The 20022-nt window shown below is 34.2% G+C and overlaps 1 protein-coding gene and 1 long non-coding RNA gene across 9 annotated transcripts in view; one reads left to right on the forward strand and one right to left on the reverse strand.

Moving 5' to 3' along the window:
* Positions 1 to 20022, reverse strand: part of RNF32 (ring finger protein 32) — a 70414-nt gene that overhangs the window by 22836 nt on the left and 27556 nt on the right. For all 8 annotated transcript variants that reach the window (XM_074193276.1, XM_074193277.1, XM_074193274.1 and 5 more), the window contains 4 exons: positions 17013 to 17155; positions 10794 to 10826; positions 10111 to 10235; positions 9429 to 9537 (listed from right to left, as the gene is read on the reverse strand). In XM_074193276.1, coding sequence (XP_074049377.1) covers positions 9429 to 9537; positions 10111 to 10235; positions 10794 to 10826; positions 17013 to 17155 — 410 coding nt within the window. The remainder of the gene's footprint in view (positions 1 to 9428; positions 9538 to 10110; positions 10236 to 10793; positions 10827 to 17012; positions 17156 to 20022) is intronic.
* Positions 9068 to 18804, forward strand: LOC141492688 (uncharacterized). Its single transcript, XR_012470032.1, has 3 exons — positions 9068 to 10262; positions 10426 to 10474; positions 17391 to 18804. It is a non-coding gene; the product is annotated as an uncharacterized LOC141492688 (long non-coding RNA).

Raw genomic sequence — 20022 nt, forward strand, 5'->3', positions numbered from 1 at the left:
TCATCTCGCTCAGTATCAGTTCATACAAATCCCTCCAGGCTTCCCTGAATCCCCAATTGAAGGACATTTACTTGATTTCCAATTTTTTGTCACCACAAACAGAGCTGCTATGAATATTTTTTGCACAAGTGATATTTTTATCCTTTTTCAAGATGGCAAGCTTCAATGGAAAATGGACAACTCAAGAAATATTTATTAAATGGCTACTATGTACAAAGTATTGTCCTAGGCCCTGGGGTTACAAACACGAAATAAAGCTATCTCTGTGCTTAAGAAGTTCACTTCTGTTGCTAATAATACACAAACAAGTAAATAAAAGCAATTTCTAGAGATAAAGACTATTAAAAATTGAAAGTGGTTAAGGATGCTGGTAAACCAAGCTGGATAGGTTTTGTGGGAGTCCAGGAAGTGAGGTGGTCATAATGACTCTCTTTTGGTATCAAAGTTCAGAATGGTTTTTGAGGAGGGAAAGGGTGAGAAGTCTTCAGGAAGGCAACTGTAGTTAACATAAAAGTACCAGAGAAGACAAAAATGAAAGGAGAAACATCTTGGATAAAGTAGCAGCTAGAACTTCTCAACATTCCCCTAAGTTTTATCACCCATGGTGGGTGTCAATAGGCAATCACAATGTCACGAGACTTATGTGAAAACCAGATTTATTTACAAGAGAAATAAACATGCATGTGGAACCTGAAGGGTTCCTAGTTTTTCCAGAAGTTGACATTTTTATAATAGTAGGACAAAGGGAGGAGGGGATACAAGGAAGGGGCGTGACATGGGGGTGGGGAACAGTGAAGGAAAGCCTCAGAAAAAAGACAAGACCACTCCTTATGGGGAGGAGCAAGGGGCAACTAAGACTCTAAGATAGGAGAGTCTGCTTATCGGCCAAGGACCCCAGCTGCACAAGCATTATCCTAGCCTGGTACAGACTTACTGACGCCAGTCTTGCCTCCCAAAGACACACAGGGAGTCCAGCTTGGGGTGCAACAACAAATATTATCAGCTCAGGGGGGAGCTTCATTCTTGACACATTCAGGGCCTCCTGAATGCTCTGAGTCCAGTGTTTCTGGGAAATAACAGCAACTCCGAAGGACAAGTCCAAGGGACCCCTTATCAGTCCTTAATATGGAATAGTGGAAAGAGTACTGACTCTGGAGAGAGAGGACCTGGGTTTGAATCCCAGCCAAGACCCCCCCCCCCCCCACTAAGCAGATTATATCCCTATCCATAAAGGTGAATCAGATAACTCTAAAAGTCCTTTCCATCTCAAAATCCTTTGACAATGAAGCTCAGTGAGATAGAAAATGCCCACAGCAATTGGAAAGGACTCTGTTCTGAATTTGAGGTATAGTTGGATGTGTAATTTTTAAGTTTAATGACAATTATCCTAATTTTCATGAGGAAGGTACAAAATCATCTGTCATCTTCTGATTGCCATTTATTCTATAAAGTTCAAAAAATGCAGACACAATCTGTACTTAAATAATGATTCTATTGACACCTACTGGGCTTTAAGGGACTTGCAATTTATTTTTAGCTAGAGAAGCAAGTTAGTTGTTTTTTTTGGGGGGGGTTAAAGAGATTTTGAAAACAATTTTTAGTCCTAGATCATTATGTAATAATGTATAAAATTCAGAATGACCTGTGCAGAGAAAGGTTTTAAGGAGGACCTAATAATACAGGTTTCTTTTCAACCACTTATAAAATTTTCTGAATATATATCTTCTTAATGATAAGTATGTTCACTAAGGAGATAACATCTTGGGCAGTTCATTTAACCTCTCCACATCTGAGTTTTGTCATTTGTAAGATGATTTTTGGATTCCTTCTATGATTCAATGCTTATTAACTTTGAAAAAATCACAAAGGACAGTTAATCTCATTAAAAACAAGTTTTTGACTATTTGAAATCTATAGGTTACTTTTACTATTATATTGATTAGTAAATTGCCTATATTAGATATAAATGACTATTCAAAAATTTATATATTTCCCTTTCCCTGGAAGAAAAAAAGGGTTTAATCTTAAATTAATCTTTTTTTAAAAAAAATCCATATTTAAGTACACATTCTCACTATGGGTGAGGTTGACTAGATGGCAGAGATTAAGTAGCCCCTCATTTTACAGATGAGAAAAATGAGACACAGAGAGAAGTGATATCCCCTGGAGGCAGCTTGAGCTTGGCAAGCTTAGTGAAAGAAGAGCTCTGCCCAGAGTCAGGACAGGTACTTGCAAGGCCCTTCACTTCTGCCTGTCTCAGCTGCTGTGATGATTCCTTCCCCCCTCATCCTTTCCATCCTCCCCTTCTATTAGAATGTAAGCATCTTGAGGGGAGGGAATGTCTCTTTTTCTTAGATTTGTATTCCCACTGCTTAGAACCAAAACGGGCAAAAAGATCTTTCTTGGGGGTGGCTAGGTTGCACAGTGGATAGAGCCCTGGAGTCAGGAGTACCTGGGTTCAAATCCGGTCTCAGACACTTAATAATTACCTAGCTTGAGCAAGCCACTTAACCCCATTGCCTTGCAAAAACCTAAAAAACCAAAACCAAACCAAAAAAAAAAAGATCTTTCTTCTCTCTTCTCTCATCGTCTATCAGGGATGTCATGCAGAGGTGAAGTGGAGCTGAACTCAAAAGGCAATTAGGGATTCAAAGATACAGAGATGAGAAGTGGGGAGGAAAGCTTTATCCAGAGGCCTAGAGACTCTGATAGAATAGCCACCTGAACAGGAATCAGGTTGCATAACTCTCACAGACAGACTTTAGCAAGACTTAGAAGTTTTACTAGACAGTATAAAGAGCAAGAAATCCAATGAAAAATGATAGCAACTTATATCTTCTATCTCAGAACTACACAAAAACCAGAGACCCAAGAGCAATTGGAAAGGAGCTCCTTCAACAAAGATAAACCAAAGGTACAAATTATTCCAAATAAAATGTAGAGTGCAATCATTTTGAAACTTTCTAAAGAAAAATTTTTATTTATAACTTCTATAGCAGACAATTTATTCAAATACAGTACTTTAAAATGTGAATTAATTGATTCTTAGAATAACCCTACTAAGTAGAGATAATATACATTATTATTATTTTCACTTATAGATAAGAAAACTGAAAAAATCACTTAGCTACTCTATGCTCTGATTCTGAGAGACACATAAAAATTCATAAAATATGCTAATATGTGACAAAATATCAAAACACAGAGGGCAGTGAATTCCCTATAATCACTCAATCTATATAGCTTTCTACCATAAACTAACTAGTTAGAGAAAGCATCAAGACTAGGAGCCAGTTTCCCTGATTCTTAATTTTCATAGGTAAATAACATTTTATGTTAAGTTTTAACCTAAGTATTTCATTTTCAGAAGTTGATATTAGGTAACTTAATGTTCATTACTAAATATAACATAGATAAAAAGTGAATTTAGACTCAAAAAAAGGTAATAAAATTTAAAAAGAAGAGTAATGAGTGACATATTTCTGATTTAAGTCAGCATAATTGGAACTTAATGAGGTTGGTTCAGAGGACAAGAGTAAATATCACATGAGAATCTCAAAAAACTCTAGAGAATATAAATGTAAAAGTATGAAAAACTTTAGGCTGTTTAGTGGACTATCATTTCTTGAAAACAGAATAAACTAACATGGATAGAGATTAACTACTTCCAGGGAAAGGTGAAAGATATTGTTAAGAAAGTGATAAATTAGTCAAGAGAATTATGGATACCATAAGAAGGGAGTGTAGAGCTAGAGAGAGAGAGAGAATGGGTCAGACTGAGGCTATTGAGGCTATTGTAGATACTCAATAGTTTCTTTTTATTGGAAAAATAAATGGAAATGATTTGAGAACTATAACACTATTTGATAAACAAGATATTACCTTCCAAACAAGGAAGATGTTCAAGTATTAGACTCTCAATTTCTTTTTGGCTAGGGAAATTAATGTGTATGTGAAAATTGATTAGGAACAATCTGGTTCAAGATCCAGTATATCCCCCAAAATATGAGCATCTGATTCTGGAATGACCTGGATATAGGACTAAGGATACCCATAGGGAAGATGTAGGTTATGTAGGAATGGAGAAGATGTTAGGTTGTCTGTTCATTAGAATGGACTCTGTGCTTTTGTGCATTTGTATTCCAAAACGTAAATTGCTTATAGCTTGATTAGATGACTCTGGGAAGACCCTTCACCACTTTTCTCACCTTAACCTTCTAGGTCTCAGTTTCCTCAACTTTTCCTCAACTTCCTCAACTAAATAGATTTTTGTTAAGTACCTTCTGGCTTCAAGTTTTAGTGACCTTGTTCATTTCACAACTAGGAAATGGGTTGAGAAAGGTAATGGATTGAGAAAGGTTGTTCAAAGCCACACAAATATTTAGCAAAAATACTGGGACAACACTTGGGAGCCTTTTTATTTGAAATCCAAGAAATTGGGTTCAAATCTTACTCTGTTGCTGGGAGACCTCAGGCAATGTGTTTACCCTCTCTGGACCTCCCTTGTAAAATGAAAAGTGGGCCTCAATGACCTTGCAAATCTAAGAGTCTATGAACTCAGGTCTATTGCACCACAGCTTCCCTTTCACTAATTTCTTTTCCTTTCCCAGAGACATGGGTTTTCCCAGGACTGATGTGCCACTTTTAGGAGCTACTCAAAACCAAGTTGTTTTTATGTTCTTAGTGTAAGGAGATAACCTAACCCTGCAATGTGGCCCTGGGATGCCCTTAGGGGCTTCTGCAATCTTAATGACTCTGTGTCCTAAAACTACAGAATTTACTCTTTGACAGGGACTCTTTTATTATAATCTAGATTCTAGAGGCAATTCTTATCAGAGATTCCTTTCATTATAATAAAAAGACCACTTTGGTTCAATTTCCCCTTTTATTCCTGCTACCTGGACTAGCAAAGACCCTGTAAGGGTCTTCATCCTCCCACAAATATACAACCTCCCTTGGGCCAATATCGTTCAGCTGATTCTGAGAGACACATAAAAATTCATAAAATATGCTAATATGGGGCAGAATGCCAAAACACAGAGGGTAGTGAATTCTCTATAATCACTCAATCTATATAGCTTTCTACCTGCAAAACTATATAACTGCTTCCAATGAAGTAAATTGTATCAACAGAGTCAAGGGATTGGAGATCAGATTACCAAAAGCAAATGTGTCTCTAACAGTGCTTACAACAGGAAGCAAAGGGTCCATCAGCTGTGCTGTCTGATTAATATCTGCGACAAATCTGATTACTTGAGCTCATTCTGTGTTCCCCTACTTGGCAGGCATGGCCTGTTATTCTTAGCATTTTTACCCATGGTCTCATGTCTATATAACAGTTGTAGAGAATTCAAACTACTGATCATTACTTGGGTTAAGTGTGCCTGTAAAGCTAAACCAAACTTACTTATCTATCTCAGGGAGTCAAAAGTATTTTTGTCACTTCTCTGTATGCTAATTTCACTATTACACATTTTGAGGATGTAGATTCTTGATTATAATTGAACTGTAATGTGATCACAGTAAACTAGGATTTTGATTATGTTCTGTACCTAATAAATACTTATGACACTTGGAAAAATTACTGATTAAATGATCAAGACAAGCATTAGGGGGAAAAAAGAAAATATGAACATTTATCATGTATTTTAGTTATCTGTATACATTTCTTTGTTTTCAAGAAGATGAAAAGTTTCATGAGGGCGGAGAACATGTCTTTCTATATCTAAGCATGGCATTTTATACAGATGTTTACTGAACTGAAGTCAATGTAAAATCAATCAAATCTGACATTGATTTTCTTTGTGTAGCTAGCATTCTGCAAAAATAACATTAGTCTTAAAATTTTATATGGCTTATACAAACCATGGCTCACCTATGTCTACCTTGAATTAAACATCTGATTGTGAATGATATGTGTCAGTAAAATACATAATAGAGGAGGTATAGAAAACAAAACTATTACACAATCATTCTAGAAAGCAATGTGGAATTATGCAAATAAAGTGTCTAAAATCATTGAATGGACAGTGCCTCAGACAAGCTGAGACATGGGAAAGATCTTAGTTTAAAAAGGTCAAGGTCTGCCACTGCATATAGGGCCATCTCCAGTTATCATGATCTATATATATATTGCCACTAGACCCAGATAGCTTGGGAGGAGAAAGTGAGGCTGATAACTTTGCAAGGTCTTGCTTCTGTGAAAGCCAATTCACTTGCAAATCACCTTTTCTGGAATGAAGGACAAACAAAAACAACTGTCTAAAATGTCCAAACTCTTTTATCTTGATTTATTCCTATTAAGAATACTCCAAGGAGGTCAAGGATAAAGAAAGACCTAGGATACACCTTTTGGTGTATTTAGAGTCCTTTGTTGTAGCAAAGAACTGTAAAAAAAAATATGCCCATTGATAGGTGAATGGCTAAACAGATTGTGGTACATGAATGTAAAATATTAATGTGCTGTAAGAAAAAATATAAAAAGAGAAAAGCATGAGCTTATATGAACTGATATAGAGTGGAAACAAGAAAACAAAGCAAGAATTATAATTATAAAATGGTTGAAAATAAAGGTCACAAAATTTCAAAAAATGAGCTTGGCCCCAAAGAAAAGATATGAAAAGAAACTTCTATCTATTCTTATCCAGAATGGGGAGGGTATTCTAGTGGTTTGAAATATTGAAAGTATTGTCAAATTTTCTCATTTTTTTCGCTCTTAAAAAAAATCCTTTGTAATATAGGGTAGCTCTCTGAGATGATATGGAAAGAGGCACAGAGAGAAACAGGTTATTTGAAATAAAAGACATCAATAAAATTTATTTAGAAAAGGAATTACCAAGATTAAAGGAATCTATTATATAAGAATAGAATATAAAGGTTACTTAAGTATGGAAAACTGAAATCAAGTCTATAAAAATATAAAGGGTGAAGGTGAACTTTTCATCAAATCACGCAATTAATTTCATTTTATGAAGCCTAAGAGATACATTTAAATAAAGAAACAATTACTTTACATTATGGCAAGTAAATTTATGGAACAATTTATTCTAAAAAGTTTTAAAGACTGAAAAACTGAGTAGATTCAGAAAACATTTAGGTAAACTAATGAATGATAAGTAAAGGAAAATTTAGGGGTACTACCCAAAATTTTTTGAAATTGATATCATGGAAGACAACTATTCATTCCTAATATTAGGCTAAGTGAACCATAAATCTGACAAATACTATAGGATGAACATTATATACTTAAATAAACAGCAATATTTATTATCATGGAAAAAATAGGAGCCCATGTATTATTTATTAGATGGTTTAATTAGACTAAAATATAGTAACAATTCAAGATTGAGAATGAGAACTAGTTTTAAATTTTTTTAAGAACTAGTTTATTTAAAGATGAGAATTAAAATTATTTACTTGAGACAGGTGGCACAGTGGATAGAGAGCTGGGCTAGGAACCATGAGGACCTCAGACACTTCGCTGTGTGACCTGGGCAATGACTGTAACATCTAGCTTCTGTTTGCCTCAGTCTCCTTATTTATAAAATGAGGATAAAAATAATCCCTAGCTCCCTGGGTTACTGTGAAGATCAGATGAGGTATTTTTTTTTTTTTAGCTTTTTACAAGGCAAATGGGGTTAAGTGGCTTGCCCAAGGCCACACAGCTAGGTAATTATTAAGTGTCTGAGACCAGATTTGAACCCAGGTACTCCTGACTCCAAGGCTGGTGCTTTATCCATTACACCACCTAGTCACCTCTAAATGAGTTAGGCACTTTATAAATACTTATTAGATGAAAGCTACTTTTTATTTTTCTTAGCTATTTTTGTCTGAGTTTTCTTTCACAGCATGACTTACAGGGAAATGTATTTTGCATGATTACACATGTAATCTATATCAACTATGTCAAGTTGCTTGCCTTCTCAATGGGGGTAAGGGAGGGAGAGAATTTGAAACTTAAAATTTGAAAAAAAAATTTAAAATTGTTTTTACATGTATTTAGGAAAAAATAAAACATGGAATTAAATTAAAATGGAAAAACGCTTATTCATTCTTTCCTTTATTAATGTATTCCTGTTAAATCAAATACATATTAGTGAGACCAAGAACTCCTAGTATTATAGCCTCTATATATATAATATATATAATATATATTATATTTATATATATATATATATATATAATATATATTTTAGGCCCTCAGTATTTACATTTACAATGATGAGATGAGTACTTATAATTACAATTCCCTGATTTCTTTTTCCTCTTTTACCATATAATATAAAAAAAACTAGATCACTATCCCCCCCCCCAAAAAAAAGAATATTACTTGACCAAAGAAATCACTCTGATATATCTGAACAATTTCAGGGTAAATTCAATTCAAAAGCCATTTGTATCAAGCACTGTTGTATCAAAGCTAACATCTGAGTCTCTGTTAAGTTCAACAAAAAATTTGTTGATGCACAAAGCTAAATCAGACAGAGTTCTTGCCTCAAGAAACATATGATGTTATTGGGGAGATAAGATACTTTTGGTGGTAACAACAGCACAAATGAGGACATGATAACTATGCTATGTATTGGGGGATGAATCTGATATGAGAGAAAGTAGAAGGAGAAGAGAACAGAATGGTAGTCAATGTCTCCATGGAGGGAAAGAAGAGGCATAAGCAAAGGAGAGACAGAGAAGTGGTTGGTTAGAAATGTAAAAGGGTGATCAGGAGAGTTTGGTGCCAAACAAACTAAGAAAAGAGAGAAACAGTGGAGGAATAGTATAAACTTAGGTTCTTTCAATATAGGATTAATGGTTTAATAGTTCAGATGAAATTGGTTGATAAATTCAAACAACTAATTTCAATTTACTGAATCAACTGCAGTATTTATTCAAGTAGATGTAATCTTATTTTAAATGTTAAAAATTTTTTATGAAACATTTTATGAAGGTCTAAAATGAAATTGTCAAAAAACTTAATTTTAATTCAATTTACTTAGAATTAAACAGTAATTTTTAGTGGACAGAAGTGAAGTGAAATAAAGTTTTGAAAGCTAAAAAGTTACTTCTTTTTTAAAAAATATTTCTTTAAAATGAAATGAATAAAAATATTATAAAGAAAATGTGATGTGCTTTTAAGAGTTGGTGGTATATGGTAGAAATGGAAACAAGTCATTAGGAAATACCTTTCATTTTTACCCTAATAACTTAAAGAAGAAACCTAGAAGGTTCTTCTACTTTAGTTTGTTTTCCTGAAGAGAAAAATAATAACTGGAAAACTTGTCTAAAAGATTAAACACTGAATGAGAAATGACTAACAGTTTGAGTGCTTAGGTAGGTTAAAAGCCTCTAATGTCAAAAAGTCATTGTGATATGGTTAATAATTCTAAATCCTAATATAATGTAGAAATCATATTTAGAAACTTCATATCTACCTTTTTTTCAAAGAATTTCCTTCTTAATTTGGGATCTTTGGGAGGTACGGTTTTTCTCAGTTTTCTGTACCACTTTCGAACAATATATCCTCTCCAATAGGCCTGTATCCTAAGAGCACAAGATACTTGGTTGAAAAGATTTATGATGATCAAAAAGGTCCTGTTAAAGCATACACCAGTGCAGGATGATGACAGACTGCAAACCCTTCTCATGTTATATGGTCTTTTAGAATAGACATGGAGGGGATGGCTAGGTGGTGCAGTGGAAAAAGCATCAGCCCTGGAGTCAGGAGTACCTGAGTTCAAATCTGGCCTCAGATACTTAATAATTACCTAGCTGTGTGGCCTTGGGCAAGCTACTTAAACCCCAGTGCCTTGCAAAAAACCTAAAAAAAAAAATTTAATAAAAAGAATAGACATGGAAGAAAAATTCATCACCCTGAGGCCCAGATTGTGATGCAATTCTCTGAATTTAATTAGGTTGGTCCTTGGAAAACACACAGTCACTTTGTCACCTCTTCATACTCCAAAGCCTGTCTATATTGTTCAGACCATAAACATATTTTAAAATTATTTCTAAATACATAGATTTCAAACCTTCACTTTTGAGTTTACTATGGATTTATTTTTAATTGAGTATTGGAATGATTCGTGTTAATGAATAATTTGAAACCGTTCCTACCTTGTTGCACATTTTATTTTAAAAAGTCGAGCTCCATCATATATCACTCTTGTCTGATACTGCTGCTTTCTACACAGAGGGCAAGATTTTTTACCTGTGAACTTTTCAAAAGCCTGGAGACATGCCTGAGGAAAAAGTTCATTTAAGATTTTGTGAGTAATTACTTATAAACAACACATTTACTTCTAATGTAATTACAGTGTTCTTTTCTCCCATAATTATAAAAATGTCTAATTTAGATTGTGATATAAAAAAGTTTCATCAGATATTAACACCTTCTTCATAAATCTTGTTCCAAAAAATCATATTTTACAGGAATAAACATGAAGACATCAAAAACTTCTGGAAATCAACTGCTGTAAAGGTATATTGTTGTGTGTAAGACTAACATGAAGTGAAATCATGTGAATTAAGCTATCATTCACTTTGATGTACATTATTAATAACAATCTGTTATACAAACATTTGTGGTTCTTTTGTCACATAAAATTCACCATTTTAAAAACAGGATGAATTGTATTGTAGCCTTAAGTCATGTTTCCAACTATAAATGGTGATTAAGGATAAAATAAATGACTTTTTTTGTAAGACTTTAAATTGAGTAAGGCTAGGTTAGATTCTTTAACTTACAGGAATGATGTATTGCATACTTTATTGTAAAAGTTAAAACAGGATTTACTTACTTTGTGAAATACATGGGAACATGAAAGCAGCACCTGTTGTTCACAGGAAAACAAAAAATTGTTTGAAGTTTAAATTAGTTTAAAAGAGATGCACCACAAACATATTAATTAAAAGAAAAGTTCTGAATGCACAAAAGGTTAACTATGTTTTTGCTTCTTTTGAAAAAGAAAAACCAAAACTAATCTCTTCTTCAAAAGTTAAAAAACTGTAATGTTAGCATTTAATATAGAACACAAAAAGGAAAAAAATAATCTGTAACAATTTAGGACTTCCAAAATTGAATGCATGTATATGAAGACATTATGAATAAGTTAAATTTATCATCACTCACTAGCTTTAAGCTGAGTGAATATTTGAAACTAAAGCAATTAAGAAGTAGGTATATTTCCTAGACAGATAATAAGAGTGATTGTATGTGTGTAAAGGGTAGTGGTAGGAATGGGAATAAGGATGTGGGGGATGGTCAGGGAAGGAAGCAGAAAAATGTTAAGTAAATACTTTTTTTTTTGGGCACTTTGTTCCACCAAATGACACTCAAATTTAAGAAGCAATATATCATGAAGACATATGAATGACTCTATTTTTCAGAAAAAATGCAGAGAAAGTATGCTCACAAGCTTCATGAAAACTTCACCTTTCTCTGACCCAAATTCCCACCAAATGGTGGTTATCTGTGCCATGACAAAAGATAGAGCATTAGACCAAAAAAAGAAAAAGAAAAAGAAAAAAAAGGCAGTTAGTTATTAGTGGAAGGAAGAACTGGTAAAGGGGTGAAACTAGAACAACGAGTATGCACTATTGAGCTGGCAAACACAAAAGGATTAGTGGCTAACAGCCAGCTGAAGGGAAAGCTTTCAGATTCAGTGGCTTTTTCCCCCCTTCAGGGAAGAAAGTTAAGGAAACATGTAGGACAAAAAAAAAAAAAAAAAAAAAAAAAAAAAGAAAGAAAAAAGAAAAAAGCCAAAGGCATTTCCCTTTTTTTTGTGCAGAATCTGAAGTAACCTCTAATGAGCACATTCTTTAACACTCCCTGGCTAAGACTTAAACCCCAGTGTAGCCAGACTGCTGAAAGCTAGCAGCATCGTCTGGTTTTCACAAGAATTAACCTACCTATTTTTGTGCAATCTACTCTTTCTCTCAAAGGGGGAAAAGACAGAGTAAAATACAGCTCAGAATGTTCTAAATAAGTTCCTTGAAATAATTTTTCCCTTCAATCCCTTCCCACTCCCACCAGAAATTTAAAATGAATAAATCCAGTAATCTGGGTCCTTTCTGAATAATTACCATTTAATCTGTCTAATAACATTCATATATGTAGCAATTACTCACTCATCCTTTATTAAAAAAATCTTTAAAGTATTTCATCAACAGATGCTTAAAGATATATTTTAATACAATTAGAATTCAGTATATATAAGAGCATGATAAAACATAGTATGAGCTTTGTAATACCTGCCACAGGGCAACTATTCTTTCTGATAACTAAAATAAATCTGTAAGTGGCAGATAATGTGCTACAAAAAAGGTTGGAGCAACAGGGATGCTAATGAGAACTAAATTCTAATCTGGCTGTGCCATAACTTCTTGGGTGGCCTCAGGTGCATTACTTAAACTGATTACTCTGTTTCCTCATCTGTAAAATGGGAATAACATTTCCCCTTTTAACAGAAATGTATAGAATTCATTTAATCTCTTGTCATGTGGGTGGGTCCAAAATGTGAGAAAATTAAAAAAGAAACTAGATAAGCTAAACAAATGAAGTTAATGAATTTATTAAAAACTCACATAAAATGACAGAATTTAATGAAACAAATAGACTCATGCTTCTTATCTACTGCATCAGACACTTTGCTGCTCTCCCTCCTCAGGGTTTTCATGATAGTCTTCTTCACTCCCTCCTTTATGAACACTCCTCTTCAATTTCTTTTGCTGACTCATCAACCACATCATGACCCTTAATTGTGGGTGCTCCCTAAGATTCTGTCCAAGGCTCTCTTCTTTTTTTCCTTCATATACTCTTGATAACCTCATAAGCACCTTTCTAGAGAATACATCTACATTTATAGAGTCAGATAGAGGAGTTTCTCCCAAGATTCAGTCCTGTATTACCAATTGCTTATTAGATATTTCAAAATGGATGTCTTGAAGACATCTCAAACTCAAATTGTCTAAAACTGACACTTTTTACTCTTTCCTCTAAAGCCTTTCTTCTTTCAACCTTCCTCATTTCTATAGAAGGTACTAACATTTTCTAGTCTCCAGATTTGTAACATCAGCATCATTCTGAATTTTTCCATCTCCCACAGCAGACATATACCATCTGTTGCCAAATCATGTGTCCCTTTTCATAATGTCTCTCCTATCTTATCCCTTTTCTATATTCACATAACTACCAACTTAATTCAGGCCCTTATCACCTCTCAGCTAGATCATAGCATCCTCCTAATTGGGTCTACCTGTCTATTTCAAGTCTCGCCCCACTTCTGTCCATCTCACACTACCACATTTTTCTTAAGAACAAATATGATCATGTGAATCCACCAATTCTAGTGGCTTCCTATTGCCTCTAGAATCCCATATGATCTTCTCAGTTTTGGTTTTAAATCCCTTTCCAAGCTGGTTCCAACCTAGCTTCCCTCCTGCCAGGCTGGCCTCCTCTTCTCTTACGCAGTACACTCTCCAGTCCAGCTTAGTGCCAGCCCCTTAGTGTCTCCCCCTTTACCCCAGACTGCAACTCAAGCTCTTTTTCATGATTCCCCCATCTACTAGTGCTCTCCTTTCCACACTACCTTGTATTGAACTACTTTGTCTGAATTTGTATTGATTAACTTTGTTTTTTCTGTCTAGATTTTCATAGGTAATTGTCTCCCTGATTAGAAAGTAAACTTCCAAAGAGAGATGGAACTTATACTGGTTGGTTGATTTGACTAAAACTGTAGAGAATGAAAATAAGTGAACAGATAAGATTCCACCCTGTTATTTGTCTGCCCCCCTTCCCCCCTTCAGAGCTTCCTTGCTTTTAGAGGAATGGGCAGACCAAAAAATTAAGAAATAGTTCTTCCCCTAAGTTACTGGTGAGCCGACTGAACCATATCACTACAGCATTGCTTATTCCTAAATTAGGTTCTGTCCCAGGCCCAAAGGGTAATTTTGCAGCTTTTTAAATTAAAAAACAAAACAAAAAACCCCCAAACATTCCAAAGTATCTAATTTCTGAGCAATCAAGATCTGGCTGGCTCTTAAAAAATTCACAATTAATAATAATTTGAAAATAATATGAGAATTTGAACCTGAAAAATATCAAATCATTTATGGTTGTGGCTCTATTCCTTAGTTCAAATTCTTCTAGGGCTCTCCCTTTTCTGTGTGAGAATTTGTATGCATCAGTGAAGTATGAGGTTTAGGTGGCTATGGATTCTCTTGGCTTCCTTCTGACCCTGAAAGTTTACAAAAGAGAATTTGTAAAGCACTACCATGCTTTATAGGAGCTTTTATTGGAAACAGAAAGACAACTTGAAACTACAAACTATCTACCAAGCAGATGTTAGGTAAGATGGGAGGGGACTTGAATGGAGTCTTAATGAAAGGCACGAGGAAAGAGAGTAAAAGACCCCAAGTGTGGGGATCACCATGGCCATGGTCTGATGACATAAATACTGATGACAAAATCATCTTGTATAAAGCAAGGAACACTTTCAGATTTGTTTTTCATCTTTCTTTTTATTTTACTTTATTTTAGGTTTTTGCAAGGCAATGGGGTTAAGTGGCTTGCCCAAGGCCACACAGCTAGTAATTATTAAGTGTCTGAGGTCACATTTGAACTCAGGTACTCCTGACTCCAGGGCCGGTGCTCTATACACTGCGCCACCTAGCCTCCCCAGTTTTTCATCTTTCTACTTATCTAGGAATCCCATTTATTCTGCCCTATTTGATAATCTCCTTTGGAAGGAGAGTCTGTTCCTTTCCAAGGCAGATCATTTCACTTTCAGAGAATTGTAATCATTAAAAAGTTTTTTCCTCCACAGAGTAGAAATATGACCACCCTTTGTACTAGTTCTCTTTTCTCTTGTCAAATCTAGAATCATCAGGCTATATATATTCAGAATCATCCAGTACAACTGTCTCCTTTTCTAAAGTTGAGGAACTAAGGTCCACAGATTTGTCCAAGGTCCCACAGGTGGTAAGTGGGGGAGTCAGGACCTGCATTCAAGCCCACTATCTCCAGATCAAGTGCTCCTCCTCCTGAAGCACACTGCCTCCCAAGTAGAACAAGTCTCTTCTGCTTGACAGATTTCAAATAATTTTGGACAGTTATCATGTCCCTCAAAAGCTTTTCCCTAAATATCCCCAGTCCTTCAAGTGATTCATGTATGGTATGGTCTTAAGGCCATTCATCATATTCTGAGCCATCCTCTAGATTCCTAACACATGGCCCCCAAGAAGTGAACACAGTTCAGTTGGTTAATTCATTCACTAAATAAATTATTTAGTCTATTGTTATAGTGTTTATGGGAGAACAAAGAGGAGTCTAAAATGTTCTCTGTTCCCCCCCCCCCAGGGGGACTTATACTCATGTTGGGGGTGGGCGGGCTAAGAGATGTAAAAAGTGCAATACAAAGTAGTACATAATATCTATAAACACAGCACTATATCAAATAGCATACCATAGTGGTAGGAAGCTTAATGAATGATGATTAAGAATATTTAGTTTCTCTAATTCAGAGAGATTCTCCTTATATACTATGGGGACATTCATTATAAAGCATATTTTTCTTGCATGACCATGATTCATAAAGTTATCTTCTTTAAAAATAGAAATTTCTGATAAGTATACTCCATTAGACTGCAGGCTTCTTGAGGGCATCTGACTCATTCATCTATGAATCTCCTAAAGTATCTTACACAGCAAGTATGAAGTCAGTAAATGTTTGCTTAGTGACTAATATTGAAATATGTTTAACATGATTATGCATGTATAATCTAAATCGGATTGCTTGCTGTTTTGGAGAGGGAGGAGACAGGAAGGAGAAAAATTTTACAAAAATGAATGCTTAAAGCTATGCCTACATGCAAATGAAAAAATACTATTAAGAAAAAAAGTTAGCTGAAATGAACTCAACTCTGGCTTGATAATACATTGTTGCCTCTCTATGTCTATAAGTACATTTGGTTATTTTAATTACAGAAGCTCACAGAATCTTCAAGGTTTCTTCAGAAGGAAAAGCCCTAGTGAGGATAGGGAACTGAGATAGGAAAGTGAATACCCATCAAGTCTCTCATCCTGTAGAATGTCTTAGCTATCCAATATAGTAAGCTAATGAGCCTAGTTGGGATCTGAGGTTCAAAATTATTTGGTAAATTGCTCTAGGTGAAAGAATCATGCTGTAAGATTCAAGTTTAGGCCAGTAGCCAGTGTGGAAGAAGTGACCACCATAAAAAGCCCAAATGATATGACTGGTAGAATTTGCTTCAGGCTAGTCCAGAGAGAGATGGGACAAAACAAGAAAGGAAGCAGTTTTCAAGGATATTTTAAAATAAAATAACAAGGAGATACTAAAGTCCAAAATTAGGAAGTAGTAACTTTAGGGTCCAGAAATAGAATAATTCTATCTTTTAATAAATTCTGGGAGGGGAAAGGCAGGAACATTTCCTGGCTATAGTTAGGGGTCAGAGTGAAATATATCTGCATGCTCAAGCAAATTCCAGAGGACTGAGAAACAAAAGAGAGCTAGAACTGAGTTAATATCAAATATTATGAAGGACCAGGGTTATTTAGGAGAAAAAGAGAAGATACTTGTCCACAATTATTTGAAGCTATGACAAAGAAAGATACAAGGGAATATTGCAGTTGTTGCTGAGGAAGGGAATTGCTAAGAACCTGTGTGATTTGGATAACTATTAAATTTTTCATCTCTTTCATCTTTTACTCCTTCTCCCTTGAGTTTCTCCATTTACATTACATTATACGTTGTAGTGAAGGGGAGTTATGGAAGACATTAAAGTATATCAGTTAAATAGCTTAAAGAAACAAAGAGCAGTCTATGTTAATTTTGATAGATATCATTCCTAGATAGCTAAATTCAAATGGTCTTTATATAAACAAATATATATATACACACACACACACACACACACACACACACACACACACACACACACACATATATATATATATATATATATATATATATATATATATATATATATATATACATTACTTGTGACTGAAGCTCAAATTCTTCTCTGCATATTGGACACGGATGCATAGAATCCCCTTGTTTTAAGGACCTCTCCTTTACTTTTGCCCATTCTTCAGTTGATAGAGGCAATGGAGGCAGTTCAATCAAACCCAACTTCTGTGCTGAAGGTTAAAAAAAATCCCACAAAATTTCATTTAAAATATATTTTAGAATATTGAATTTACATATAATTGTAAGAGGTATTTCTCTAAGGACATTCTAGTCATATTGAATATATCTTATAATTACCTTTATGTTCTTATTTCACATTTATGCAGCTAGCCTTTTTCCTCTAAGGAAGGAAAAAGTAATATCAAGGAAAAATATTAATTCTTATACTTTTTTATCATATAATAGGCTACCAACTAATTTATGAATACATACTATTGCCCAGTACAAGACAAGGAATCAGAGGAGAAAGAAAATGAGTGGAAGACAATTGCTTTCATCAAGGGGATTTCAAATCTGTCTGAAAAGTTAAGATTTTTAATTAGAAAAATTAGTTCATTTTTTCACTGTGAAGATTTGGAGTTGAGAAATGGAGAAAATAAAAAGTAGAAATGTGTCACTGTAAAAAAAAATCATCATGGCTGTGAATTTACCAACAAAACGAACCCAAACAGATCTTCAGATCTTCAGATATGCAAACATACTATTTTCATGGCACTGTTGCACCCAAATTATGGCACATGGAGAAGAATCCAGATTCCTTTTGCCAAAAAAAGTAACAAGGTTCCATTATTTTATTATGGACTGTTAAAACTTCTTTTCCACAATGGCTTAAAAGTTATTTGCAAATAAAATTGTGCATATTCAATCATGATGTTCTCTATTAAAGACATATTCTCAGGTTTCCTCATGGCTTAGAAGAGAATCTGGATTCTTAGACTAGTATCAGTGGAACAGTAATGGATTGTAAACCATCTTTCGAGGATCAGCCTATCTGAGAGCAGAGATACTTTTTTTTTTCTCTTTCCCCCCCTTCAATTTCAATATAGACTTCTATGCAACTTTATGCTCAGGAAATTAAATCATTATGTTATGAATTGTTTTGGCTCTACTAATGCATGAAGATCATCTCCTGAGGGAGAAATTACACTGATGAAATCATAGGTCTTTGAAATATCAAAATATAGTCAATGCTCTAAAAAAGTTTCCTATCGGAAGCAATCTTGTAGTGAATCTAATTCCTTGTAGATTCCTTTTTGTACATAGTCTCTCCCTAATTTTTTTTTAAATCTGAGTTATCACATATTCAGTTTGCTTGAATTGGAATTATGTTTGAAGAAGTATATTCACTAAGACATTGATTATTAAAGAAAACATGAAATCTCTGACTTATGAACTGGATTTAAGAACAATGTTTTCCATCAATTATCAATTCTTGTTCCTTTCTGTTTCCAGTAGCTGGTGAATATTTAGGAGTCACAGATGAATTTACTGGTCAGTAAAGAGCTTTGCATAGGAAAAGTGTTGTGAAGATCCTAATCTATCTGCAACTGAATATTTATTCAGCAAATTCAGTTGTATAAGCTAAGACCAAGAAGCAAGCAAAAAAAGGCTCAATTATTAAAATAGATGTTATAAGTTCTTGGAAATATGTATTTTAAGCACAAAAGAGCATAAAAAAAGCACATGAAAAAATATTTACTCACATATTATTTACCCTTTCTTGGTACATAATTCTAACAAGTATGATGATCTGGTTTCTTATCCCTACAGGGATTAGAATAATAAATTAGGTAAAGTAAATACATTATGTTCTTATAGCCACAGGAAGTAATTAATAACAACAAAGTTGAAGATAGAAAAATTATAAAAAGAAATCATGAATTAAAAAAATCCTATTAGCTTTGGGTCATTACTTCCTTTGGCTTTGAGGGCACAGCTAAACATTTCAGCACAATAAAATAATAATTGATGTTTATAATAAATATGTAAAAGAAAATGTTTTTAGAATATTATGTTCAAGAATGCAAGGCAATATATGAGATTTCTACTCAAAATTTAAAAAATTATAAGTCTGGGTACATAATCCCCTGGCTATCTGGAAAGTGTGGCTTTTTAAGGAAAAAATTTCCAGAGAGATTTGGATAGGCAGTTTTGCTGTATAGATATATTTTAAAATACCCTAGACATGAAGATTTAATATCATTTAAAATCATGCATGGTAATGCATACTTGTAGACACTGAGGCTAGTGATATTGTTTGAGTATCAGAGTAATCAATGGCAGTAAAGCTAAAGTTGATCAGATGTTCATAATAAGTTTAGTACCAATATTGTGAAGAATGAAGGACCACCAAGACTTTCAAAAAAGTCTGAACTAGCTCATGTGGAGTGAGTTCCATCTACTTTGTTTATCAATATTAGGAATATAGCCCCACAGTGGATTCTGCATTTCTAGCCTGGACCAGATACTGAGAGCCAATCTAACAACAATAAAAAAAAAATTAAGATTTATGTTTAACTCTATAAATATGGAAACATTATTTAAATGAATATATCCTTAATAAGATTATCATATTCATTCAAAAGAAGGCAATATATCTTAAAATGAGATCATTAAAAGGAAACAATGTATTCATATGCATTGAAAAATAATTATGAAAAATTATTAAAAAACAACACTACTGATCTATTTCAGATTAGAAAATTTTTCCTTAAAAGTAAGTTTTTGGGGGCGGTTAGGTGGCACAGTGGATAAAGCACCGGCCCTGGAGTCAGGAGTACCTGGGTTCAAAGCCGGTCTCAGACACTTAATAATTACCTAGCTGTGTGGTCTTGGGCAAGCCACTTAACCCCAATTGCCTAGCAAAAACCTAAAAAAAAAAAAAAAAGTAAGTTTTTGCCACGCACAAAAATGTTAGGCAGCTTAGTAACTTATAGGGAATAAGAGTGATACGAAAATTTAAGAAATCAGGTAATTATTGAGATTTTTGAGATGATTAATAGGTTACCCTCACTTGCTGTTCCCTCCCTCATTCCTC

The sequence above is a fragment of the Macrotis lagotis genome, chromosome 7 (genome assembly GCF_037893015.1).
Source record: "Macrotis lagotis isolate mMagLag1 chromosome 7, bilby.v1.9.chrom.fasta, whole genome shotgun sequence".
Classification (NCBI taxonomy): domain Eukaryota; kingdom Metazoa; phylum Chordata; class Mammalia; order Peramelemorphia; family Peramelidae; genus Macrotis; species Macrotis lagotis.